The following is a 27042-nucleotide window of genomic DNA, read 5'->3' on the forward strand; positions in this document are numbered from 1 at the left end:
ACAAGCCCACATTAGCTCTTGCAGCATTGGGACTGTCTCGTTAAAGATGGAGGGTAAACTAAAAGATGATGATGATTGCGTTGTTAATTATTTACCTCTAGTGCAGCTCCACATAATGGTTGTCCCAAATGGCACCATATTCCCTATACAGTGCACTACCTGTGACCAGGGCCCATTAGCAATAAGCTGGCATTTGGGATGCAACCATAAATGTGTTTTTCTAACGGCCCTGTTTGGTACTCTACTAAGCATTGTGTTTAGTCTGTTTACACCACAGAGCTGCCTAAACAATCCTATTATAATGACTGAACAGCACAGAACTCTGCCAGTGTTACACACACAGTTCAGATGCCAAATTTATGGCTAGTCGAACTGAATAGCGTGCTGGCACGGTTGAACTTTTCAGGACGTACCGATTTGGTTTCATACAACCGCTCTCAAAACTGCAATAGACTTCTTAGTTGGTTCTGGGTCGAATTCAGGCATAACAGCCAACACCTGCGAATCCGAGGCCATGATTGTGTCTGTTGTGGGTGTGGTAGGGAAGCAACCTTTATTAACATGCACTACCATTTCTCCCAACAGTGGAGTACTGTTCTGGTGCGCTGCATGAAGAAGAGGTGTGCTCCACCCACACCACACTGAAATAACGGCAGAGGCTGCTAAACTACCTTCAAGTCGTCCAACAAGACGCACTCTATCCCCGCTCTTCAAAGGAGAAAGTGATGTGTTTTTTTAGTTGGGTGCGGTGATAGAGCAGTGTTTGAATTAGGGCTTAGTGTAAGGACGAGGAGGGTGTGTAAATAAATATCCTGGGTTGCTGCTTGCCTTGAATGCAATGTGATCAATGAAAAGCTACACAATGTGTTTAGTCAATATATTTAGTCAGTTTGACAGTTCTAGACCTATGTCATGTTATCGTACAGGTTTATATATTTTTATTTATTTCAGACCTATCCCTGTTACCGTTTCAGATGTGTTGCTGAACCTGACTCAGTACAGCCAGGGGGGAGACGGAAGACCAATGACACGGCCTCAAGTAATACTTCCTGGCGACGACAGCCAATCAGCAGCGTTCTTGGACCTGAGGAACTCTCGCCACCTGTGTCACCAAAACCTCCTTCGGTGATTTCATTACTAACGACATTGCCATTGGTTGCCCGGGCATTGAGGGGCCCCGGTCACTGGGCCTAACATGGGTGGAAAGTCTACTCTTATGAGACAGGTATGGGCTTCTTTGAACTTCAAGTTTATTTGTCCCAAAGGGAACTGGTTAAGATCACACTTCAGACAAAATTATGTGCAATTAGGCTTGGGCGGTATCCAGATTGTCAGACCTTCATACCAACCTCGTGACATACTGGGATATTCTGTAATACTGGAACTGAACACAAGGGACTCCATTTTCAATCCAAAGAAGTACATGTCAAATCCAATAGCAAATGCTTATGAACACATGCAAACATTTTATACAGTCTGACAAAGTATTTACAGGATAGACATCCCAGCTCAAAGTTATACAAGTAACTCAGAAATGCTACTCCGTTTGCTGCACACACAAAAAAAAATTTGACAGCGTTAGGGTTCGTTCCTTACGTCCTTTGTCAATCATTGGTGAAATTAGCATTATGACTATTTTTTATTAAATCATTCAAAAACCTTTAATGCAATTGCAGACAGAAGTTGACAAACAGGAACATAGCACACGTTTCTGAGTAGGTTCTGCCCCAAACAAAAGGTCTCAAGTTGTTTTATTAAACCGAAGTCCCGCCTTAGTGATGTCACTGACTACGTCATTACCTTTTTACTCCCGAGACCAAAACCCTGCATCCATGGCTATACAGAGTTTCAGTGATTATCTAAAAGCTAGGCAATAAATGTCCCCTCCCCAAAGTAGATTTATTGTGGAATGTCTGAGCAGTCTCTTATATCATATGAGCCTGTAAAGAGTAAGTTAAATTGTTTACCCACCTTCCTAGGACAGCCACACCCCAGGAGGGTATAATTGACATACCAAACATCTCACCTGGGTGTAGGACATGACCATAGGCTTCCTGATTGTCTGAGATGAGTCGTTTGGCACGCTGCAGTTCCCCAGAGTTGGTTTTACCTGTTTCATTGAAAAGATCGGTGACCTGAATTCTTAAAATGTACATTTCTGTTCTCCCCAAATAAAAACATCCCCCCATCCAGGAGGTAAAGTGAGATACTTCTTGACACTACATACCCACTTCTATCCAAAAGGTGCTCCCATGCATTCTTCTATCCTGGAAATGTTTACACCTGTCTCTTGTTACTGTAAATCTAACACACTAAAATCCCCTTTAGCATAGTTTCTCCTATCACTATACTCTTCTCTCAGTTGACCCATATATACATGACAAGCTCCAGTATCTCCCATATCTTCCCTCTATCACATTAGGTAAGTTTGCTCCCTTCTTGTGACCACTACAACATACATGTGTCATGTGTACAAATGTTCAACAGTCTTTCTAGCCAAGCATTTTATTATAGCTAAAGCAACAACAAAACACAGTAGTCCTACCAGGAGTGGAACAATCATGGCAGACCTGGACATCATTACCTTACGTTTCCAAATACACCATTAAACCAGTGTCCAATTTGGTAAAAGATGGTGTCGACAGCTTTTCCCAGAGTACCTCCTAATTTAGCCAGGTCATTAATAATAATTGTCATGTTGTCAGAGGAGTTAGGAAGCAACATGACACAGTAATCCTCATTTATTCCAATCGATCTGTAGGCCCCTCTGTCTTTAACCAATTTGTGCCATTTCGTCTCTGGTCACTACTGCCTTCAAATTCTGCACATTTAGTGACAACTGAGTAAAACCCTGTTTTATGAAATTAGTAAAGACCATTTACYCATTACTACAACTTCCCATGCTGCTTCCTTCCCCCTTTGACCAACATCAGAATAGTATGATTGCTTTTTCTTTGTCAAGCCCTAGTTTTGTTCCTTTTCATAAAATGTAGTAATCTACATCCAAATCATTCTTTCCTATTGGTACTGCCTGGGTTCCCCACAGAAATGCTGTGGAGGTGGGTTTCTGGAAAATCATTACCTGTGTGCCAGATGTGTTCCCCTTCCCCTGTAATCCTATGTATGTCACTGTTTTCACACATTTATTATTCTCCACACCCCCGTCCACAAAGGGAACGAGTAGATTTGGAGAGTAACAAATACCCTGCATGCGTTTTTCCATGGTTGCGATTTTCTTGTTTCACAACCATAGTGTGTGTGTATGATGGTGTCCTTGACATCTGATGACTCTTCAGGTTCTGTGGCTGAACCCTCTGTTGGTTCTTCTGGCCTTTGGTCTCATCCCTCTGTTCCTGTCCCTTGGCTCGAACCTTCTTCCTCCTTCAGATGTTCTCGGGGCCCTGCTCTCCCTCCCTCCCTCCAGTCGCTCCATGGCTCCCACTCCGGGAGATACTTGCAGTGGGAGAGATGATGCCAGCCGGACCTCTCCTCTACCCGCAGGGCTGGAACACACCCATCTGTGGTGGTTGGTTCCATTTTCGCTTTTGGACCATGAGTTTCACCCATTCTCCAACGTTTATGGGTAGCTCGTCAGGGTCTTCACCTGGGATTGGTTTTGCTGCTTTCCTAGTGTGTGAGTAGAGAACTTACAACAGAAGTTAGTTCCTTCATGTACTCAAGATGGTCACACTATCTCAGTTGTGTCTATCGGTCCGTCATAGGTCTCACCCCTGGGGTGTTCATTGGTCGTCTTGTTAACATTTCATAAGGTGTACACCCAATACCTTTGTTAAGGCTGCTGTGTATTTTCATGAGGACAAGAGGTAATCCCTCTACCCATGTCTTTCCTGTGGAATAGCATAGTTTGACAAGGGAGCCTTTCATGGTCTTATTAGCCCTCAGTAACTCTCGTTACTCCGCGGTTGATAGATGGACACAAACTTCTGGTCAACACCCATCATTTTGGCCATTTGGGTAATAAAAAGCTCTGACGAAGGCCGTGTGGCCGATACGTAAGCTTATTAAATATCGGTGATACCATCAAGAGCAGTGTGCGGTTTCCTTTTCCTTCATCTTATTGGCCATTTGGGTAACCACATCTCCTATGAGATGGGTCCCATTGTCTGCAGACAAACCTCAGGGATTCCGAACCTGAGTATAATTTTCCTAACTACAAATTTTGCAACTGTTCAYSCAATGCAGTTGGATGGTTCCACCCACCTGGTAAACCTGTCAATTATCACCAGGCAGTATCTCTTTCTTTTCGCTATATCATGTCTATAAAATCCATAGCTATGTTGACAAAAGATCCTTTTGGAATGAGGAACTTCCCTGGTTGCAGCGGAGTTCCGTTGTCTATATTATATAACAAACATGTCGCGCAACGATAAATGAACAGTTTTACATACTGATTCAAATGTTCAAACATCCTCCTCCTCCATTCTCCTCTCATATCCCCCTTTTGACAAATGGCTCACTCCATGAGCCAATCGGCAAATAATAAAATCATGGTTGATGGTAAACAGGGCATGCCAGACAAAAGATGTAGCCATAAGCCAGACCTAGGACAGAGAGCCTCTCTCCCTCCACACCTGGTGATTGAGAATATCAGCCTGCTGCTGTTTCTCAAGACAAGTAGTTTCAAATGATACAACCAACTAAAAAAATTAAATGATGTGTGTGACAAAAGGAAACAGCAATTAGACGGCCTCATCAGCTATGCTGTTACTAATCCTAGCATTATCACACCAACACGTGTATGCCTCCACCTTAACAATAGCCAATGTGTTAGGTTTTCACATAGCTTCAATCAACTGTTCAACATAAGGTCTGTTTTTAATAGGTGTGTCTGTGGAATTAGTCAACTCTCTTGCTCTCCAAATCCTACACCATGACAAACAAACCCCAATAACATATGCTGAGTCAGAGTAGCCAGTAAAGGCTTCCCTTCCCCCAATTCACAAGCTGTGGTCAGAGCTAATAAATCTGCCTGTTGCTCTGATAAATGTTCTGGTAGGGGCTGCATAACCTCAATATCACCTTCCACATCTACTACAGCAAATCCTACATGTTTCTTCCCTGTGCTTTGATCTATATAGGCAGATCCATCAATGAACAGCATCATGTCAGAGTCAAGCAGAGGTTCTTCAAACAAGTTTTTGTCCGGTACACATTCCTTGGCTGTCCAGATGTCGCTGTTATTGTTACTGATGATTTGCTCAGGGAAGCTCCAACAACTTGTCCAAGTTTTCCTAAACAGGAACCGTTAGCTTCAGTGTCTGTTATAAATGGTAGGTCATGTCCTTAACATTAAGAGCAACCATTGGCTCTTCTCTTCCATCATTGAATTCATACTGGAGCAGGGGAGTCAGGCACCTTCATTGGTGATTCTGAGGGAAATGAGAACTGTTGGTGTTCTGATTTCCCATTGGCCATGCCTGTCCTCTATCATTAACTTGTCCTTCTTGTCCATGGGGCATATGTGGCCCCCTGGGAGCATTTTAAGCTCCAGGCGAGTGGTACTGTGGCTGAGGATCATATTGTTGCCATGGTGGGTAATATGCTCCAGGATGTGCATTATCAAAAGTTCCTCTCCCTCTGCCAGGCCCAAAGTTTCCTCTACCAAGTCCTCCGCACTGCAAACTCATATGTCCCAATTGCCCATAGGTCCAGCATTGAGTGTTTGTCCAGTCACGAGGGGTTCTGGCGGGCCCATATCCTCTTCCAGTCCATGGTTGTGGTTTACCATAAGGCTGCATAGGGAAAGGTACATATCCTGCAGGCACCAGGTTCACGGGTACCAGATGTGACTGTGGGGGGGCTGCAGGTTGTGGTGAGCCTGTAGGAACAACTTGAGCAGCCATTACATTGTGAGTAAACCCACCACTTCCTTTCTCGATCTGTGCAAGCTGGGCCTTCTTCAGCACAGTGTCTAAACCTCCTTTTCTCGATTTCTCATCATACTTTTGTTTCTCCCAGTTCCTGAACCAATGTCTGAGATACTCTTCTTTCTCTCCCCCAGTCTTTCGGTCCCATCCTATTTCATCTTCAACCTTTTTTCTGATGGGTTCAGGGCAATTCTTGGCAGTATAATCATAGATCATGCGTTCTCAAGTGTCATTCTGGTCATATCTTTCTCCAAGTTCCTCATTCCATATTGTTCTAAACCTTTCAAGCCATTCAGCGAAATCTATGTTGTTTTCGTCAAGGGCCACATGGCTTAGTCTGGTCATATCTCTTACAGTGGGGTATTCATATCTTAGAGTCCTCCACAGGGGTGCTCGGACTTCACTCAATACTGTTTCAGGTTAGAGCATCATCGATGCGGGCTCTCAACAACAGCGCCTCTAATTGCCCTGGTGTCATCCTCGCCAGTAGCGCCTTGAGGTCCCCCAGGCATRGGTTTTTTGTTGTGCCCGTGTAAATGCTCAAAAGTCTGTATCCGCCCATCCGCTCCTTTCGAGATCCCGGGCATGCCTTTTACTGCTGTTTCCAGGTCTCCAAAACTCCAAGCCTTGTATTCCTGAGTCACCTGTCCCCGTGGACCCGTACGATACACCAAGGGCATGGAAAATGTCTCTCCCTTTCTATCTCTCCCTAAATCTCTGTTCTTCTTCACTCTTCTACCTCCCTCTGGTATCGTCTTAACATATCTTTGGCTTGTCTGACCTCATATTTCAGCTTTTGACTTTCCTCCACATCATCTGTGTCCATTGTCTCTTTAATCTTATCAATTAGCATTTGTAGATCTTCTATCAACTTTCTCTTTTCTTTTCGTAATGTATATAACTTATTATTTGCCAGTCTTCCTTCTTTCTTTCCTGTCTCTCTGGTCCCTGAATAGGACACCCATGGATGGTAACACTTTGTATTTTACTTTTACTTCTTTAGTAGTTAGTTTGTTTTCTACAGGCGGCCATATGTCTATGGTCTGCCAGTCTGTCCCTTTCTGTTGAGTGATGAGGGAATCTCCCTCCAGGAACTGTGCCTCGTTTTTTCATCCAATTCTATTGTTCTCATACCGCTCACTGCTGCTGTTGTGTCAGAGTTCCTTTTGAGGATAATTGTGGTTGCTTCTCCATTTTCTTCAGTCAGTAGTATAAGAGGGTAGATCTGTGTATAGTCACCCCGGAGTACCTTTGGGTTGATTGTTATACGGYGGCGAGGCAGTGGAGAGTACTCCCGTTCTGTCTCTGTCTTGACTCAGTTCGTTCTTTCTGCATTCTATTGTTCTCTCTAGCTTTAGTTTGGTCACGGTAGCCTTGTTCATGAAGATATGTCCTTCAAGCAACATCATTCCCATCAGTTTCTGAGACAAGGGCACTCGTCATCTCCTTCTGCATGTCCATTTTTTCTTGTCTGAATTATCTCCTTGACTAATTCCAACCTATCTTGTTGAATGAACCAGCTATTGGATATCTATTTTCTCCTGCCATCTCAGTCCAGACATGCCATTTCTTAAGTGTCTGTAAATTCCACAGCAGGAAACTTCTTTTAATTTAGATTGTCTGCGTGTAATATGTAGGAATATGCCTATATCAATTATCCCCTATCTTCATCCAGTGTGTGTTAAATAACAGTGGGTGATACTGTAATCCTAATTCTACTCTCACTTGATCCAGGCTATAGTAAATGGTTCTACTTATACTCAAATATATTTCACACACGGGCCTCAGAGACAACCGCATGGTAAACTTAAAGTCCTATTTTAAGGGTGTAGAGTAATAGTTATGTTATACACCAGTGCCCCCAGGTGGTGATAGGATCACAATGTTAATTTTGTATTGTCTACAGAACGTCTGTATAATTCTCTTGATATACTGATATACTAAGGGGTTGTACATTTCCAATACTGTCCTATGGTAGGAAATTGTCACTAACAAATACGTTCAACCGTTTATTAGAATAATTTCTGTCCTACTCCTAATTTTGTATTCCACTATTGGGCAATTACCCAATAACTCCCGCCATAATCCACAGCCAAACAAACAATGAAACATACAACGCACCATTCATAACCAACTCAACTCATTCGCTGGGTACCTCTACAAAACAAAAATAACTAGTAATTTGGTAATTACCTTTTAACAAATAGAATTAGGTGAATAACGCTGACTCACCTCTGCAAAACTAACTAGTATTTAACTCATAACCGGCCACCTATCCGTAGATAGAGCATGCCTCGGATGGCCTCGCCAAACCACAACGGGCACAATAAAATAACTAGTTAACAAATACAAATAAAAATCATCAAGCTTTCGTTTCATTCGTCCTATATTGACATCATGCATTTCACCAATAGCCCGTTACGTAATTTCTCCAAACTAAAATCCGACTGTCATATTCAAAGCGTATGTCTATAATTTAGATTGAGTGAGGTGCCACTTGTTAGAGAGAAACCACACCAGTGAATGACATTTAATTACAGACTTAGATTAAACAGGTGTCTGCTTACCTTATTTAATTTTGAGCTCTGGCAACGTGGTGTGGAATCTCTGCCAACCGTGTAACACTCACTCCAGGCAAGCTCGCCAAATGTTARGTTCGTTCCTTACCTCCTTTGTCAATCATTGGTTCATTGGTGAAATTAACATTATAACAATATTTTTAATTAAATCATTCATAAACCTTTATTAATGCAATTGCAGACAGAAGGTGACAAACAGGAACATAGCACGCATGTTCTGAGTACGTTCTGTAGGTTCTGAGTAGGTCTCAAGTTGTTTTATTAAACCAAAGTCCCGCCTTAGTGATGTCACTGACTACGTCATTACCTTTTTACTCCCGAGACCAAAACCCTGCATCCATGGCTATACAGAGTTTCAGTGTTTATCTAAAAGCTAGGCAATAAATGTCCCCTCCCCAAAGTAGATTTACTGTGGAATGTCTGAGTCGTCTCTTATCTCCCACACTCCCCTGCAGAGTTCTGTCTCAGTCACACATTGAGTGAATGAGAAAACAACTGTGGAACAATTCTAAAACCATATCATGAAAATATATATTGTTAATCTGTAGTCTAGGACCCTATAAATGTAAGGAGGGAGGGGTCTTATAACCCCTCTCCTTCTATTAATATAACATAAGCATAATCAATTATTCTAATACATCAAACATTTGTACAGCCCCAAATCATGACCGCTAGGTGAATCCTGACAACAGCAAGGCTCTTGATCCAAGAGCGGGTTCTCTGCTCTTACCTAGAGGAACTTGACTGCAAGAAGTTAACCACTTAGCTTGATAACTAGCTACTACAGCACCAGTCAAAAGTTTGGGGACACCTACACATTTAAGGTTCTTATTTTTACTATTTTCTACATTGTAGAATAAGTGAAGACATCAAAACTATGGAATCATGTAGAAACCCAAAAAGTGTTAAACAAATAAATATTTTAGATTCTTCAAAGTAGCCACCATTTGCCTTGACAGCTTTGCACAGTCTTGGCATTATTTAAACCAGATTCATGAGGTAGTCACCTGGAGTGCATTTCAATTAACAGGTGTGCCTTGTTAATTTGTGGAATTTCTTGGCTAATTAATTTGTTTGAGCCAATCAGTTGTGTTGTGACTAGGTAGAGCTATCTTCTGTATACCATACCCTATCTGGAAAAAGACCAAGTCCATATTATGGCAAGAACAGCTCAAATAAGCAAAGAGAAACAACAGTCCATCATTACTTTAAGACATGAAGGTCAGTCAATCTGGAAAATTTCAAGTACTTTGAAAGTTCAAGTGTAGTCACAAAAAACATCAAGCACTATGATGAAATTGGCTCTCATGAGGACCGCCACAGGGAAAGAAGACCCAGAGTTACTTCTGCTGCAGAGGATAAGTTCCTCAAATTGCAGCCAAAATAAATGCTTCAGAGTTCAAGTAACAGACACATCTCAACATCAACTGTTCAGAAGAGACTGCGTGAAATCAGGGCTTCATGGTTGAGTTGCTGCAAAGAAACCACTACTAAAGGACACCAATAAGAACAAGAGACTTGCTTGGGCCAAGAAACATGAGCAATGGACATTAGACTGTTGGAAATCTGTCCTTTTGGTCTGATGAGTCCAAATTCTATGATTTCTGATTTCAACCACTGTGACACAGAGTAGGTGAACGGATGATCTCCGGATGTGTGGTTCCCACCGTGAACCATGGAGTGATGGTGTGGGTGTGCTTTAACTTATTTTGTACATAATGTTGCTGCTACCGTCTCTTATGACCGAAAATAACTTCTGGACATCAGAACAGCGATTACTCACCACAAACTGGAAGAAGCTTTTTCCTTTAATGAGTCCGACGTGAACGTTATACTACTTTCCCGGGAACAGGCCCAAATCCGTCATTTGTGTGAAGATGGAGAAAAAGCGTGCTGAGGTCAGGCTGCCTTCTGAGAATTCATAGGCGAGCGAGTAAACCCCCACTGCCATCCGTTCGATTGGCCAACATGCAACCATTTGAAAATAAAATCGATGACATACGAGCAAGATTAAACTACCAACGGGACATTTTAACTGTAATATCTTATGTTTCAGTGTCGTGGCTGAACGGCGGGTTATACACTATCGGCAGGATAGAACAGCAGCCTCTGGTAAGACGAGGGGTGGCGTCTTTATTTGTAAACAACAGCTGGTGCACGATATCTAAGGAAATCGAGGTTTTGCTCGCCTGAGGTAGAGTATCTTAAGATAAACTCCAAGTAGATGGTGCTTATCTGTATTGTTAGTAGCTGTCTACATACCACCACAGACCGATGCTGGCACTAAGACTGCACTCAATGAGCTGTATACCGCCATAAGCAAACAGGAAAACGCTCATCCAGAGGCGGCGCTCCTAGTGGCCGGGGACTTTAATGCAGGGATACTCATTCATTTTACCTAATTTCTACCAGCATGTTAAATGTGCAACCAGAGGGGGAAAAGAAAACTCTAGACCACCTTTAATCCACACACAGAGACRCATACAAAGCTCTCCTTCACCCTCCATTTGGCAAATCTGACCATAATTCTTTCCTCCTGATTCCTGCTTACAAGCAAAAATTAAAGCAGGAAACACCAGTGACTCGGTCAATAAAAAAGTGGTCAGATGATGACGATGCTAAGCTACAGGACTGTTTTGCTAGCACAGACTGGAATATGTTCCGGGATTCTTCCGATGGCATTGAGGAGTATACCACATTAGTCACTGGCTTCATCAATGACGTCGTCCTCACAGTGGCCGTACGTACATACCCCAACCAGAAGCCATGGATTACAGGCAACATCCGCACTGAGCTAAAGGGTAGAGCTGCCACTTTCAAGGAGTGGGACTCTAACCCGGCAGCTTAAGAAATCCCGCTATGCCCTCCAACAAACCATCAAACAGGCAAAGCGTCAATACAGGACTCAGATCAAATCGTCCTCCGACGCTCATTGGATGTGGCAGGGCCTGCAAACCATTACAGACTACAAAAGGGAAGCACAGCCGAGAGCTGCCCAGTGACACGAGCCTACAAGACGAGCTAAATTACTTCTATGCTCGCTTCGAGGCAAGTAACACTGAAACATGCATGAGAGCATCAGCTGTTCCGGATGACTGATCACGCTCTTTGCAGCCAACGTGAGTAAGACCTTTTAAACAGGTCAACATTCACAAGACCGCAGGGCCAGACAGATGGCCAAGGACTCCAGCCACCCTAGTCATAGACTGTTCTCTCTGCTACGGCATGGCAAGAAGTACCGGAGTGCCAAATCTAGGTCCAAGAGGCTTCTAAACAGCTTCTACCCCCAAGCCATAAGACTCCTGAACATCTAATCAAATGGCTATCCAGACTATTTGCATTGCTTTGATTTGGCTGGTGACACTGTCAGTGATTTATTTAGAATTCTAGGGACACATTCTGCAGCATTCTGCAGCGATATCCCATCTGGTTTGCGTTTTGTGGGACTATCATTTGTTTTTCAACTGGACAATGACCCAACACACCTCCAGGCTGTGTAAGGGCTATTTGACCAAGAAGGAGAGTGATGGAGTGCTGCATCAGATGACCTGGCCTCCACAATCACCCGACCTCAACCCAATTGAGAAGGTTTGGCCTGCAAATTGAAGGAAAAGCAGCCAAGTGCTCAGCATATGTGGGAACTCCTTCAAGAAAAGCATTCCAGGTGAAGCTGGATGAGATAATGCCCAGAGTGTGCAAAGCTGTCACCAAGGCAAAGGGTGGCTACTTCGAAGAATCTAAAATATATTTTGATCTGTTTAACACTTTTTTTTGGTTACATGATTCCATAATGTAGAAAATAGTACAAATAAAGAAACCCTGGAATGAGTAGGTGTCAACTTTTGAGTGCTACTGTAAGTTAGCAAACCAAAGCATTGAGACAGTTATCTTAACTATTAAGTTATCTAGCTGGCAAACAGTTGTGAAATCCATAATGTAACTRGGTCAACTGGCGCATGTTGCACAACAGTGAGTGACTCACAAGGCTCCAGTCTMTCGCTGTGTGCTTGTAAACAAACGTGACTGGGGACTACCTGTAAGCTTCATGTGTYAGGTGAAATGAACGCAATCTGCTTGATATCCTAACATATTGCACAAGTTGATTGTAGGCATTTACTTAAAGTAGCTACAAATATTYAAAATAAATAGTTTCAATGGTATTGGGAAAAACATCCCATATACTGCCCAAGCCTAGCAACAAGGGAATTGGGATACAGAACAAGTGTTTTCCCTTAAGCCCCAATAGTCGATGCTGCATGGATCTAATTAACATAATAAAATCTGTCAGTTTAAGCTAGAGATATGATTTAGAGCAGTGTTTGTCAGACCATGAGACATCCCGAAAATCAGTCTTCTCACAATCATCTGTAGCATCCAAAACGGTTTGGCCTACAAACTCTTTATGGAAAGATAGAAACATGATGGTGTTCTCCGTTTTGCTCTACGACCCCCACAAGCGTCTTGGGACTTATCTTGTCTGTACAGAAGTTGGCAGCTCGGCTGTCTGTAGCATCTGTACATTTTGGGCTACACACTTATATGGTCCCTCTGGAAATGTGAGACTCACGAACACGTACATGTCGGCTGTTTTGCTCTAGGACGCCCACAAGCCGCACAATACTCGTCTGATGGTCCCCTGTACCAGTTGAAAAAAATGAATGGAAGTACRTTATACAGTGCTTTCGGAAAGTATTCAGACCCTTTGACCTTTGCCACATTTTGTTACGTTACAGCCTTATTATAAAGTGGATTAAATGGCTTTTCCCCCCCTCAATCTACACACCAAATCCCATAATGACAAAGAAAAAAACTGGGTTTGACATTTGTACAAATTTAYAAAGAATAAACTGAAGTCATATTTTACTTAAGTATTCAGACCCTTTAGTCAGTACTTTGTCAACGCTCTAATCACTGCCAAAGTTGCTTCGAGTCTTCTTGGGTATGATGCCACAAGCTTGGGACACCTGTACTTGGAGTTTCTCCCATTCTTCTCTGCAGAGCCTCTCAAGCTCTGTCAGGTTTGACGGGGAGCGTYGCTGCACAGAATTTTTCAGGTCTCTCCAGAGATGTTCGATTGGGTTTAGGGTTGCAAAATTCTGGGAACTTTAAATAAATTCCCTGRTTTTCCCRAAGTCCCGGTTGGAGATTTCCAAGAATAAGCAGGAAATCCGGAATTCTCCAACCAGGATTTGTGGAAAACCAGGAAATGTATTGAAAGTTCCCGGGATTACAACCCCGGGTTCAAGTCCGGCTTCTGGCTGGGCCACTCAAGGATATTCAGAGACTTGTCCCCAAAGTCACTCCTGCATTGTCTTGGCTGTGTGCTTAGGGTTGTTGTMCTGTTGGAAGGTGAACCTTCGCCCCAGTCTGGGGTCCTGAGCGTTTAGGACTTCAAGGATCTCACTACTTTGCTCTATTCATCTTTCCCTTGATCCTGACTASTCTCCCAGTTMCTGCCGCTGAAAAACATCCCCACAGCATTTTGCTGCAACCACCATGCTTTACCATAGGGATGGTGCCAGGTTTCCTCCAGACGTTACGCTTTGCATTCAGGCCAAAGAGTTGATTCTTGRTTTCATCAGATCAGAGAATCTTGTTTTTCCATGGTCAGTCTTTAGGTATCTTTTGGCAAACTCCTAACGGGCTGTCATATACCTTTTACTGGGGAGTGGCTTCCGTCAGGCCACTCTACCATAAAGGCCTGATTAGTGGAGTGCTGCAGAGATTGTTGTCCTTCTGGAAGGTTCTCCCATCTCCGCAGAGGAACTCTGGAGCTCTGTCAGTGACCATCGGGTTCATGGTCACCTCCCTGACCAAGGCCCTTCTCCCCCGATTTGCTCAGTTTGGCTGAGCGGCCAGCACTAGGAAGAGTCTTGGTGGTTCCAAACTTCTTCCATTTAAGAATGATGGAGGCCACTGTGTTCTTGGGAACCTTCAATGCTGCAGACATTTTTTGGTAMCCTTCCCCATAACTTTGCCTTGACACAATCCTGTCTCGGAACTCTACGAGCGATTCCTTTGACCTCATGGTTTGGTTTTTGCCATGACATGCACTGTCAACTGTGGGACCTTATATAGACAGGTGTGTGTGCCTTTCCAAATCATGTCCAATTAATTGAATTTACCATAGATGGACTCGCAAGTTGCAGAAACATCAAGGATGATCAATGGRAACAGGATGCGCCTGAGCTCAATTTTGAGTCTCATAGCAAAGGATCTGAATAATTACATTCTAGATGAATCTGTGCTTCCAACTTTGTGGTACGTTTGGGGAAGGCCCTTTTCCTGTTTCAGCATGACAATGCCTGCGTACACAGTGAGGTCCATACAGAAATGGTTTGTTGAGATCGGTGTGGAAGAATTTGACTGGCCTGCACAGAGCCCTGACCTCAACCCCATCAAACACCCATGGGATGAATTGCAACACCGACTGCAAGCCAGATCTAATTGTCCAAAATCATTAATGCTCTTGTGGCTGAATGGAAGCAAGTCCCCTCTGCAATGTTGTGTAGATTATTTTTTCTTCAATCAATTTGAATCCSACTTTGCAACAATGAAATCCAAGGGGTCTGAAAACTTTGAAGTCACTGTTAGCTGTATGTCAACAGTAGGCTGCTAATGATAAGTCAGTTCACCAATGACAAAGCATGTTGAATGAATGGTAGTCAGACCTAACTTGATGGATGAGGTCAGAGTTGGAGATCATAGGCCTAATTCACTTGTTTCATATTACATAGCCTACTGTAAGCGGGGCTGCAGGTAGCCTAGTGGTTAGGCTASTAACCTAAAGGTTGCTGGATCGAATCMCYGAGCTGACAAGGTAAGAATCTGTCTTTCTGTCCCTGAACAAGGCAGTTAACCCACTGTTCCTAGGCCGTCATTGTRAATAAGAATTTGTTCTCAACTGACTTTCCTAGTTAAATAAAAAGATGACTACTCCATTGCATCCAGTAATTGAATTATTCAGAATTTTCTCCCCAATCAAAATGAAGCCAGTTTATATTTTCACKAGACTATCCAAATAATTAGAATAATCATTACTCCTAAATTTAACCTAGAAGCTCCTCAATTTCATTTAGGATCCAACACCAGACTTCTGTGTTGGCTACATTGTTTGATATCATTTGAGACTCTAGGTTTCTGGAAATAACAGTCACATGTTTTTCAAAAATGCTCCAACTTCCTGGAGGGGGAAGTTGACTACATCAGCACCACCTTGTCAGAAAATACAAGGGAGAGCCCTGGTTGTACATTTAAACTTGTTTCTAGTTAGCTACTGAAGAGCAGCCAATTATTACTAAGTATCCATAAGTCTATAGCCTTCYATTCCTGCAGAGGCAGTCTTCTGTCAACGTTAGGTAAATGCAACATGTTTAGCCAATGGTTTGAGCAGTGGGAATCGCATGTGCGCCGTCACGCTGAAGTGGTACTCAAAAATTATTCACGTTTAGCTGGTCTGCGTTAGTTGTTCAACATAATGCTTGCAGAGCTGTCTTTTTTTACTCCCGTTACGGCCGGTATGTGCTTTAAAAAAAGTYGAAATAAATTTATAAGCAACTGAAAACATGCCTATTCGCCACCTCCCAATGTAAACCACTCATTCCTGCCACACACAGGTCAAGTCTACGACTGCACAATACATCAGAGGTGCCAAAAATTATTTTTTTCAGTTGCTTGTAAATTTCTACTTAGACGGTTTTTTTGGAAGCACATACCGGCCGTAATGACGATAGTTGCTCAGCTAAACTCTATATTTGATGTAACCAACGTAGAGTATACCGAACACTTTCCTAATATTGAGTTGCGTGACCCCCCTCCCCCCCAGAACATGGGGATGCTGTCCCATGTTGTCTCCAAAGCTACTCACAGTTGTCAAGTTGGCTGGATGTCCTTTGGGTGGTGGACCATTCTTGATACACACAGGAAACTGTTGAGCGTGAAACTTGGCAGCGTTGTGGTTGACACAATCCATCTCAAGGCTTAAAAATCCTTTAACCAGTCTCCTCCACATCATCTACACTGATTGAAGTGGATTTAACAGGTGACATCAATAAGTTATCATAGCATTTATCTGGATTCACCTGGTCAGTCTGTCCTTAATGTTTTGTACACTTGACACTTGCAGAGCTGTTCTACCCATGAGCAAATATTAAGGCAGTCCCCACACCTATCTGATTGTGGAGTAAATGCATTCTACAACTGACTAGGTATCCCCCTTTCAAATAGTTAGTTGGTATACTTCCTGGGTGTTAAGACTTGTCCGCATTTCTAAGACAGATACTGTGGTCCACTCGCCGTACAGGAATAAAATAACCAATTTAATTGATATGGTGTTGAACTGTCATAAGTAATTTGGCTGTCTTTTTTTTGTTCCACAGGAAGCTATGTTTGTATGCTGAAGACCCCAAAGCAGCTGGCATACAGTTTGCCTTGCTCTCCAGATGATCGGCAACCTGTGAAAATGCACCGTTTTGTTGTTGGGGCCTGTTTAGGACATAACTTTACAAAACGTTCAGATACTGTGTTCTACACGATACATTTATCAAAGTATTCATTCTATCGGCAACCTTTCCCATCCCTGAATACACCCTTTTCATTCTCTTTGTAGTTTCTGCTCTTTTCCACAAGTCACTAATGTATTATCATCTAATAAAGTTAATTTAAAAAAATGACCAGGTTTCTCTATCTAGGAAAGTAAACCCTTTTAATTCACTAGCATCTACATAATGGTTATTGAATACTCCACAATATATTAAGTCTGGGTGTTATGGTACATGCATACAATTCAAGCTGTTTGAGAGCCCACAGTCACCAATACACATGGATGGGGTGGAGGGGAACGTAATAAACCATTTACCGCTGTGTGGATACTTAGTCTCATTCAGTAGAGCTCTAGTGTTAAAAAAAAAATTAAAAGCTCCAGCAATGTTTTACTCCCCTGGTCGGTCCCAGACCTGTTCGTGTGGCGTTGACAACTCCTGTGGTCATTATGGGAAACGGCACAAACAGATCTGGGACCAGACTAGGAAAGCACTACAGTACACCCTGGACCTTGGAGCCTAAATGAAGACAGCTGTGATTTCACAAGACTGAGGGCTGGATTCAATCCGTATTACAAAATACCTGCATTATAAAATGCCTTTATATCAATATTCCTGCTTTTGGAGACTGCATTCACAGTGAAAGTTGCATGTGTCGGCTCAATCGGAAATTACCCTAAATTTAGGTCAGATTTCCCACAATACGAAATGAATCCAGCGCTTATACTTTGACAATTATACTGAGGTTTTACCTGCAGTATGGTCCAAATAGGAAATATGTAGAGAAGCATTCATGGCTCCTTGAACTCCATATTGCAGACAAAAAGAAAAGGTGTTCAGACTCAAAAACAGCCACGATCAATTCTAAAAGTCTCACATTTGAAAGTCAACATTGCTGGGGAAAATGTTTTTGTTGGTTCTCTTTCACAGAAAGAACGTAGATACTGCGACATGAGTACACTTACAGCAAGTCTATGGTTGAATAACCCCAAAAAACTATTATATTTAATAAAATAAGACATTCAAGTACAGTAACATTTTTGCATGAAAATACAAAGCTACAGGGGAAAAAAGCATTTAAAATCAAAAACTTTGTTTTCACCCAAAAAATTAAAAGCGGAAGTGCTAGGTCATTAATATTTCATTTGTTGTATCCATACCAATGCCACGGGGGTTTGCTGCCTGGAGACATAGGCAGTGTGTGGCGAGGAACTGGTTCCTTTTATGGCTCTGAGCGTTGCTGTGCCGTCCTGCCATCATTCATGGCTCTGTACAATAACTGCAGTCTGACTTGACCACTTCGCAAAGGTGGCGGGGGGGCATGAAGATGGCTAGCGTCCATCCACCTCTCCCCAGCTCCGTTATAAAACTGCAATGCTTCCCATTAATTCTCCTTCAACCTGAGTCAATATCTCTGAGTCCCAAATGGCATCCTATTCCCTTCATAGGGCACTACTTTCGACCAGGTCCTCTCCTCTCCGCCAATACGTTGCTGGGAAGGAAAACAAGGGGGAGCGGTGCATCCACAGCAGAACATTTTTCAGTATATAAATGTATGTCTCCTTTCAGCTTGTCTTTATCCACCACAACATCCATTTTTACATATTTGCATGTGTGAAACAATTGAAATATTTATAACAGTTTGTATTGTATTGATCCTCCTTCCCATGCATTAGTGGACAAGTTAGCTGAACAAAGAGGAGTTTCTGTGTCGGTCCAAAATGGCACCCTATTCCCTACATATTGGACCACTTTTGACCTGGCCAGCATAGGGTCCTAGTCAAAAGTAGTGCACTATATAGGGAACAGGTCCGGAGGTGGGAGGTCCAGCTCAGTTGTGTTGCAGCGTATTGGACTCTATAGGAGGGGCKGAGTCGTACAGTGTGTCCGTGTCGTGCGTAGGCTCTCCGGCTAGCGTGCAGGGGTTTGACAAGGTTCCGGCTCCACAGTCACAGAAGAATCTACAGAGAAGGTACGGAATATTATATTGAAAATGACTGAAGTGGAAGACCGGGAGAAAATATCAACTGATCAAGTAGCCACTGAAATACTAGCACATCTCCAGTCGGCTCTTTAGATTTCTCACATTTCTTAGAGTCAATTACTGTACACAAACAGATTTGAATGTGATATATCATTTGGCACAGGAGGGAGAGGATCTGCACATGATTGTGCAATATAAAACCAGATATAATTAAAAGTAACTTAGCGTGAAATATCACTGTAATAAGATGTGTCATTAAAAAGGCATTAAACAGAACAGTAACGTACCTATCATGCCTAATGAACTCAACGTCGTGCCCCTGGTGGCACTTCTTGATGCAGTTCACACAGATGGCGTTGCGGTCTGTTGTGTTACAGGTGTGACACCTGACCACCCGGAGGGACAGAACAAAGAAACAGGTGACGAGCCAAATGAGTTTCATCCATTAAAGTGGACAGATGGATCAATGAGTCCAACATTGCTTAAAATAACTTCATCTTTTTGAGAAATACAGACTTAACATTTACAAAAGTAGCATTCTCAATAAACCAGAATATCAAGAGTTGTATGTGGCTGTTTATCAAAGTTTGCTGACTAACGTCATAATCTTGCTTTCTGGAATACCCCACTGGATGACGATCTCTCTCTATATATCCAGATAGGTGTAGAGATCTCCCTCTCTCTATATATCCAGATATGTGTAGAGATCTCACTCTCTATCTATATCCAGATATGTGTAGAGATCTCTCTCTATATATCCAGATAGGTGTAGAGATCTCCCTCTCTCTCTATATATCCAGATAAGTGTAGAGATCTCTCTCTATCTATATATCCAGATAGTGTAGAGATCTCCCCTCCTCTATATATCATCAAAAGTGTAGAGATCTCTCTCTCTTATCTATATAATCCAGATAAGTGTAGAGATATCTCTATCTATATCCAGATATGTGTAGAGATATCTCTAACGCTCTCTCTATATATCCAGATAAGTGTAGAGATCTCCCTCTTCCTCTATATTATCCAGATAAGTGTAGAGATTTCTAATTATTGTTCCCTCTCTCTATATATATCCAAATAAGTGTAGAGATCTCCCTCTCTCTCTATATATCCAGATAAGTGTAGAGATATCTCTCTCTATCTATATCAATATGTGTAGAGATATCCTTAACGCTCTCTCTATATATCCAGATAGGTGTAGAGATCTCCTCTCTCTCATATTATATCCAGATAGGTGTAGAGATCTCCCTCTCTCATATATATATCCAGATAAGTGTAGAGACTCCCTCTCTCTATATATATCCAGATAGGTGTAGAGATCTCCCTTTTCTTATATATATTCCAGATATAATAGTGAGATCTCCCTCTCTCTATATATATCCAGATAAGTGTAGAGATCTCCCTCTCTCACTATAATATTCCGATATGTATTTGTGTAGAGATCTCCCTCTCTCTCTATATATATCCAGATAAGTGTAGAGATCTCCTCCTCTCTCTCTATATATGATATCAGATAGATGTAGAGATTCTCCTCTCTACATATATAGATCATATACCAGATAAGTGTAGAGATCTCCCTCTCTCTATATATATCCAGATAGGTAGTAGAATCTCCCTCTCTATATATATCCAGAAGTGTAGAGATCTCCCTCTCTCTATATATATCCAGATAAGTGTAGAGATCTCCTCTCTATATATATATCCAGATAAGTGTAGAGATCTCCCTCTCTCTATATATATATCCAGATAAGTGTAGAGATCTCCCTCTCTCATATATATATCCAGATAAGTGTAGAGATCTCCCTCTCTCTATTATATATCCAGATAAGTGTAGAGATCTCCCCTCTCTACATATTATCCAGATAGTGTGAGAGATCTCTCCTCTCTCTATATATCCAGATAAGTGTAGAGATATCTCTCTCTCTTATATCCAGATAAGTGTAGAGACTCTCTCTTATTATATCCAGATATGTGTAGAGATATCTCTAACGCTCTCTATATATATCCAGATAAGTGTAGAGATCTCCTCCTCTCTATATATCAGATAAGTGTAGAGATTCTCCTCTCTCTATATATATCCAGATAAGTGTAGAGATCTCTCTCTATATATATCCAGATAGGTGAGAGATCTCTCTCTCTCTATATATATATCCAGATAAGTGTAGAGATCTCACTCTCTCTATATATATCCAGATAGGTGTAGAGATCTCCCTCTTATATATATATCCAGATAGGTGTAGAGATCTCTCTCTCTATATATATATATCCAGATAAGTGTAGAGATCTCACTCTCTCTATATATATCCAGATAGAGAGAGAGAGATCTCTACACCTATCTGGATATATATAGAGAGAGATCTCTACACCTATATATATATCCAGATAAGTGTAGAGATCTCTCTCTATATATATCCAGATAGGTGTAGAGATATCTCTAACGCTCTCTCTATATATATCCAGATAGGTGTAGAGATCTCCCTCTCTCTATATATATCCAGATAAGTGTAGAGATCTCACTCTCTCTATATATATCCAGATAGGTGTAGAGATCTCTCTCTCTCTATATATATATCCAGATAAGTGTAGAGATCTCTCTCTATATATATCCAGATAGGTGTAGAGATCTCTCTCTATCTATATATCCATTGGTGTAGAGACTCTTCTATATTATATTGCTCAAAAAAATAAAGGGAACTAAAATAACCATCCTAGATCTCTGAATGAAATATTCTTATTAAATACTTTTTCTTTACATAGTTGAATGTGCTGATAACACAAAATCACACAAACAAATGATCAATGTGGAATCAAATGTATCAACCCATGGAGGTTGGATTTGGAGTCAATATCAAAATTAATGTGGAAAACACAAACATACAACATGTCTGAATATCCAACTATCTATGATAGTAAGTGTCTGCTTGTCTAATAGAGCTCAAAGATGAAGGGCAGCTCACAAACGCGTGAGTGGTGTGTGGGGCCTCCACGTGCCTGTATGACCTCCCTACAATGCCTGGGCATGTCCCTGATGAGGTGGCGGATGGTCTCCTGAGGGATCTCCTCCCAGACCTGGACTAAAGCATCCGCCAACTCCTGGACAGTCTGTGGTGCAACGTGGCGTTGGTGGATGGAGCGAGACATGATGTCCCAGATGTGCTCAATTGGATTCAGGTCTGGGAACGGCGGGCCAGTCCATAACATCAATGCCTTCCTCTTGCAGGAACTGCTGACACACTCAGCCACATGAGGTCTAGCATTGTCTTGCATTAGGAGGAACCAGGGCCAACCGCACCAGCATATGGTCTCACAAGGGGTCTGAGGATCTCATCTCGGTACCTAATGGCAGTCAGGCTACCTCTGGCGAGCACATGGAGGGCTGTGCGGCCCCCCAAAGAAATGCCACCCCACACCATGACTGACCCACCGCCAAACCGGTCATGCTGGAGGATGTTGCAGGCAGCAGAACGTTCTCCACGGCGTCTCCAGACTCTGTCACGTCTGTCACATGTGCGTGTGAACCTGCTTTCATCTGTGAAGAGCACAGGGCGCCAGTGGCGAATTTGCCAATCTTGGTGTTCTCTGGCAAATGCCAAACGTCCTGCATGTTGGCTGTAAGCACAACCCCCACCTGTGGACGTCGGGCCCTCATACCACCCTCATGGAGTCTGTTTCTGGCCGTTTGAGCAGACACATGCACATTTGGGCCTGCTGGAGGTCCTTTTGCAGGGCTCTGGCAATGTCCTCCTTGCACAAAGGCGGAGGTAGCGGTCTGCTGCTGGGTTGTTGCCCTCCTAGGCCTCCTCCACGTCTCCTGATGTACTGGCCTGTCTCCTGGTAGCGCCTCCATGCTCTGGACACTACGCTGACAGACACAGCAAACCTTCTTGCCACAGCTTGCATTGATGTGCCATCCTGGATGAGCTGCACTACCTGAGCCACTTGTGTGGGTTGTAGACTCCGTCTCATGCTACCACTAGAGTGAAAGCACCGCCAGCATTCAAAAGTGACCAAAACATCAGCCAGGAAGCATAGGAACTGAGAAGTGGGCTGTGGTCACCACCTGCAGAACCACTCCTTTATTGGGGATGTCTTGCTAATTGCCTATAATTTCCACCTTTTGTCTATTCCATTTGCACAACAGCATGTGAAATTATTGTCAATCAGTGTTGCTTCCTAAGTGGACAGTTTGATTTCACAGAAGTGGATTGACTTGGAGTTACATGTGTTGTTTAAGTGTTCCCTTTATTTTTTTAAGCAGTGTATATATATATCCAGATAGGTTAGAGATCTCTCTCTCTCTATATATATCCAGATAGTGTAGAGATCTCTCTCTCTATCTATATATCCAGATATGTGTAGAGATATCTATACACACAGGGTAAGAAATTATTACCTGTAAAAATCGTGCATTGGATAGCTGGTGTAACTGGAAATCCGTTACAGGCACTGACCTCTGCTCACAGCTTTTTCAATGGCATCTTGATGTTTCATTATTTTGTTATCTGGGGGGGATACAGGAGAACGGGGGGGGAGGCGGGGTAGACCAGGTACAGATAAGAAAAAGTAATTTAGTGGCAATTTCAGATAATTCAAAACCACCATTTTGCCAAAGAGACTGACCATAAGTAGTTCCTATAATGTTAGATTCTAGTAACAATAAGTTATTTTACCTTTCATTGTAACGTTGACACCCGATGCGAGAAACAACCCTCCAAAGCGGTTGTTGAAGATCTGATTGCCCTCCAGGGTTGCCGTGGCATGATTGGTGATCTCAATACCTGGTGGACATAGAAACAGAGACAGGTCAGGATCAGCATGGGGGAAGTGGAGATGCAGGACCCCCTAAGCACCTGTGGAGATCTGAGAGGATTTCATTAGTATAATTTAGTTAAACTTCCACCTAAACTATCAGACGACAAGGTGGAGACACACTATACATTGTCTTCAAAAAGTATTCAGATCCCTTGACTTTTCCCACGTTAAGGACTTATTCAAAAAATTATATATAAAAAAAAATCTACGCACAATAAACCATAATGACAAAGCAAAAACAGGTTTTTAGAAATTCACATCAGTATTCAAACCCTTCACTCAGTACTTTGTTGAAGCACCTTTGGCAGCGTTTACAGCCTCGAGTCTTCTTGGGTATGACGCTACAAGCTTGGCACACCTGTATTTGGAGAGTTTCTCCCATTCTCTGCAGATCCTCTCAATCTCTGTCAGGTTGGATGGGAAGTGTTGCTGCACAGTTATTTTCAGGTCTCTCCGGAGATGTTCGATCGGGTTCAAGTCCGGGCTCTGGCTGGGCCACTCAAGGACATTCAGAGACTTGACCCGAAGCCACTCCTGCGTTGTCTTGGCTGTGTGCTTGGGGTCGTTGTCCTGTTGGAAGGTGAACCTTCACCCCAGTATGAGGTCCTGAGCACTCTGGAGCAGATTTTCATCAAGGACCTCTCTGTAATTTGCTCAGTTCATCTTTGCCTTGATCCCGACTAGTCCCTGCAGCTGAGAAACACCCCCACAGCATGATGCTGCCACCACCATACTTTACCGTAGGGATGGTGCCAGGTTTCTTCCAGATGTGATGCTTGGCATTCAGGCCAAAGAGTTCAATCTTGGTTTCATCAGACCAGCTAATCTTGTTTCTTAAGGTGCCTTCTGGCAAACGCTCCCATCTCCACAGAGGAACTCTGGAGCTCTGTCAGAGTGACCATGGGGTTCTTGGTCACCTCCCTGACCAAGGCCCTTCTCCCCCAATTGCTCAGTTTGGCTGGGCAGCCAGCTCTATAAAGAGTTGATGGTTTCAAACTTCTTCCATTTAAGAATGATGGAGGCCACTGTGTTCTTGGGGACATTCAATTTTTTTTGGTACCTACAGACAATTCCTTCGACCTCATGGCTTGGTTTTTGCTCTGACATGCACCGTCAACTGTGGGACCTTATATGTGTGCCTTTCTAAATAAATGTAATTTACCACTGGTGAACTCCAAGTTGTAGAAACATCTCAAGGGTGATAAATGGAAACAGGATGTAATTGTGCTCAATTCCGAGTCTCATAGCAAAATGTCTCAATACTAATTTAATTTTGCAAAAATTTCAAAAAACCTGTTTTCGCTTTGTCATTATGGGTTATTGTGTGTAGATTACTGAGGATTTTATTTAAATATAATACACTTTAGAATAAGACTGACGTAACAAAATGTGGAAAAGTCAAGGGGTCTGAATACTTTAAGGCACTGTATATACAAAAGTATGTGGACACCCCTTCAAATTAGTGGATTCCATGCAATCTCCATAGACAAACTTTGGCAGTAGAATGGTCTTACTGAAGAGCTCATTGACTTTCAACATGGCACCATCATAGGATGCCACCTTTTCAACAAATCAGTTTGTCAAATTTCTGCCCTGCTAGAGCTGCCCCCGTCTAATATTGTGAAGAGGAAACGTCTAGGAGCAACAACGGGTCAGCTGCGAAACGGAAGGCCAAAAGTTCACAGAACGGGACTGCCGAGTGCTGAAGGGCGTAAAAATCGCCTGTCCTCAGTTGAAACACTCCCAACCGAGTTCGAAACTGCCTCTGGGATCAACGTCAGCACAATAACTGTTTGTCGGGAGCATCATGAAATGGTTTTCCGAGCAGCCGCACACAAGCCTAAGATCACCATACGCAATGCCAAACCAATGCCACGCCAGCCGACACTTGGCATTGCACATGGTGATCTTAGGCTTGCGTGCTTGCCACCATTGGACTCTGGAGTAGTGGAAACGAGTTCTCTGGAGTGATGAATCACGCTTCACCATCTGGCAGTCCGACGGACGAATCGGGGTTTGGCGGACGCCAGGAGAACGCTACCTGCCGAATGCATAGTGCATTGGAGGAGGAATAATGGTCTGGGGCTGTTTTTCATGGTTTGGGCTAGGCCCCTTAGTTGGGGTGGCAGGTAGCCTAGTGGTTAGAGCGTTGGGCCAGTAACCGAAAGGTTGCTGGATCGAATCCCCAAGCTGACAAGGTAAAAWTCTGTCTTTCTGTCCCTGAACAAGGCACTGTCCCTGAACAACCCACTGTTCCCCGGTAGGCCGTCATTGTAAATAAGAATTTGTTCTTAACTGACTTAAATAAAGGTCAAATAATAAAATAAAATGTAGTTCCAGTGAAGGAAAATCTTAATGCTACAACATACAATTACATTCTAGACGATTCCGCTTCCAACTTTGTGGTAACAGTTTGGGGAAGGCCCTTTCCTGCATGGACCCGTGCACAAAGCGAGGTCCATACAGAAATGGATTGTCGAGATCGGTGTGGAAGAACTTGACTAGCCTGCACAGAGCCCTGACTCTTATGTGAAATTGTTTTGTGTTCAGCCCTGGTCGTCCTGAAAATAAAATGGTAAAAAACTTAATTGTGAGGCTAAATGGACATGCAGAAAAATTTAAGTCAGATAAACAAAAAGCCGATTTTAGCTGAAGTCTCGGGACTGATTAATCACATGGAGTCAAAGCTAAATACTGCTTAATACGCACACAAAGTCAAATAAATTTTTGCAACAAAAAAATGAGCATTTCTTATTGGACCAATCCAATAAGTTTCTAGCATAGCGTCGCCCACCTGCAGCGAAGCCGTCAAATATCCTGTTCTTCCTCAGGATGGGGTGACTGTTGGTGCTGATGAGGACCCCTGCCTGTGCGTTCCTGAAGATATCGTTCTCCTCCAGTAAACCTCGTCCTCCGTTGAATATACAGATCCCTCCGTCTCGCCCGTCGTGGATCTTATTCCTCCGGAGGGTGGGGTTGCTGTCCGTCTTTATCCACACCCCCGCCATGGCGTTGTCAAAGATCTCATTGTCCTCGATGAAGCCCAAACCTGAAACAGAGTCAGGATATCAGCCAAGAGATCCCCCTTTCATGTATCATGGTTATAGAGTTCATGAGGGAGCATCTGAGTGACACAGGAATATGATGGAGCCACTCCACTCAGAACCTGTGAATCCAGGGTGTCTTAACTGTTCTGCATCATGAATTTCATGTAGAAAAGGTACACTTTCTGAAGAAAATAT

General features: G+C 42.8%; 1 protein-coding gene and 1 pseudogene across 2 annotated transcripts in view; one reads left to right on the forward strand and one right to left on the reverse strand.

Annotated features, from left to right (window-relative positions):
- LOC111978015 (DNA mismatch repair protein Msh6-like) overlaps positions 1-17132 on the forward strand; it is a 46451-nt pseudogene extending 29319 nt beyond the window's left edge.
- Positions 17133-17154: 22 nt separating this feature from the next.
- Positions 17155-27042, reverse strand: part of LOC111978721 (F-box only protein 11) — a 44440-nt gene continuing 34552 nt past the window's right edge. Inside the window, exons 17-21 of one of the 2 annotated variants that reach the window (XM_024008942.2) lie at positions 26595-26849; positions 23659-23766; positions 23440-23490; positions 19279-19377; positions 17155-18968 (exon numbers count right to left, since the gene is read on the reverse strand). In XM_024008942.2, the coding sequence (XP_023864710.1) occupies positions 19334-19377; positions 23440-23490; positions 23659-23766; positions 26595-26849 (458 nt within the window). In that variant the 3' untranslated portion in view covers positions 17155-18968; positions 19279-19333. Of the gene's footprint in view, positions 18969-19278; positions 19378-23381; positions 23491-23658; positions 23767-26594; positions 26850-27042 lie in introns of both variants that reach the window. The other variant, XM_070448680.1, reaches the window with a different exon arrangement.

The sequence above is a fragment of the Salvelinus sp. IW2-2015 genome, linkage group LG18 (genome assembly GCF_002910315.2).
Source record: "Salvelinus sp. IW2-2015 linkage group LG18, ASM291031v2, whole genome shotgun sequence".
In the NCBI taxonomy this organism is placed as follows: Eukaryota; Metazoa; Chordata; class Actinopteri; order Salmoniformes; family Salmonidae; genus Salvelinus; species Salvelinus sp. IW2-2015.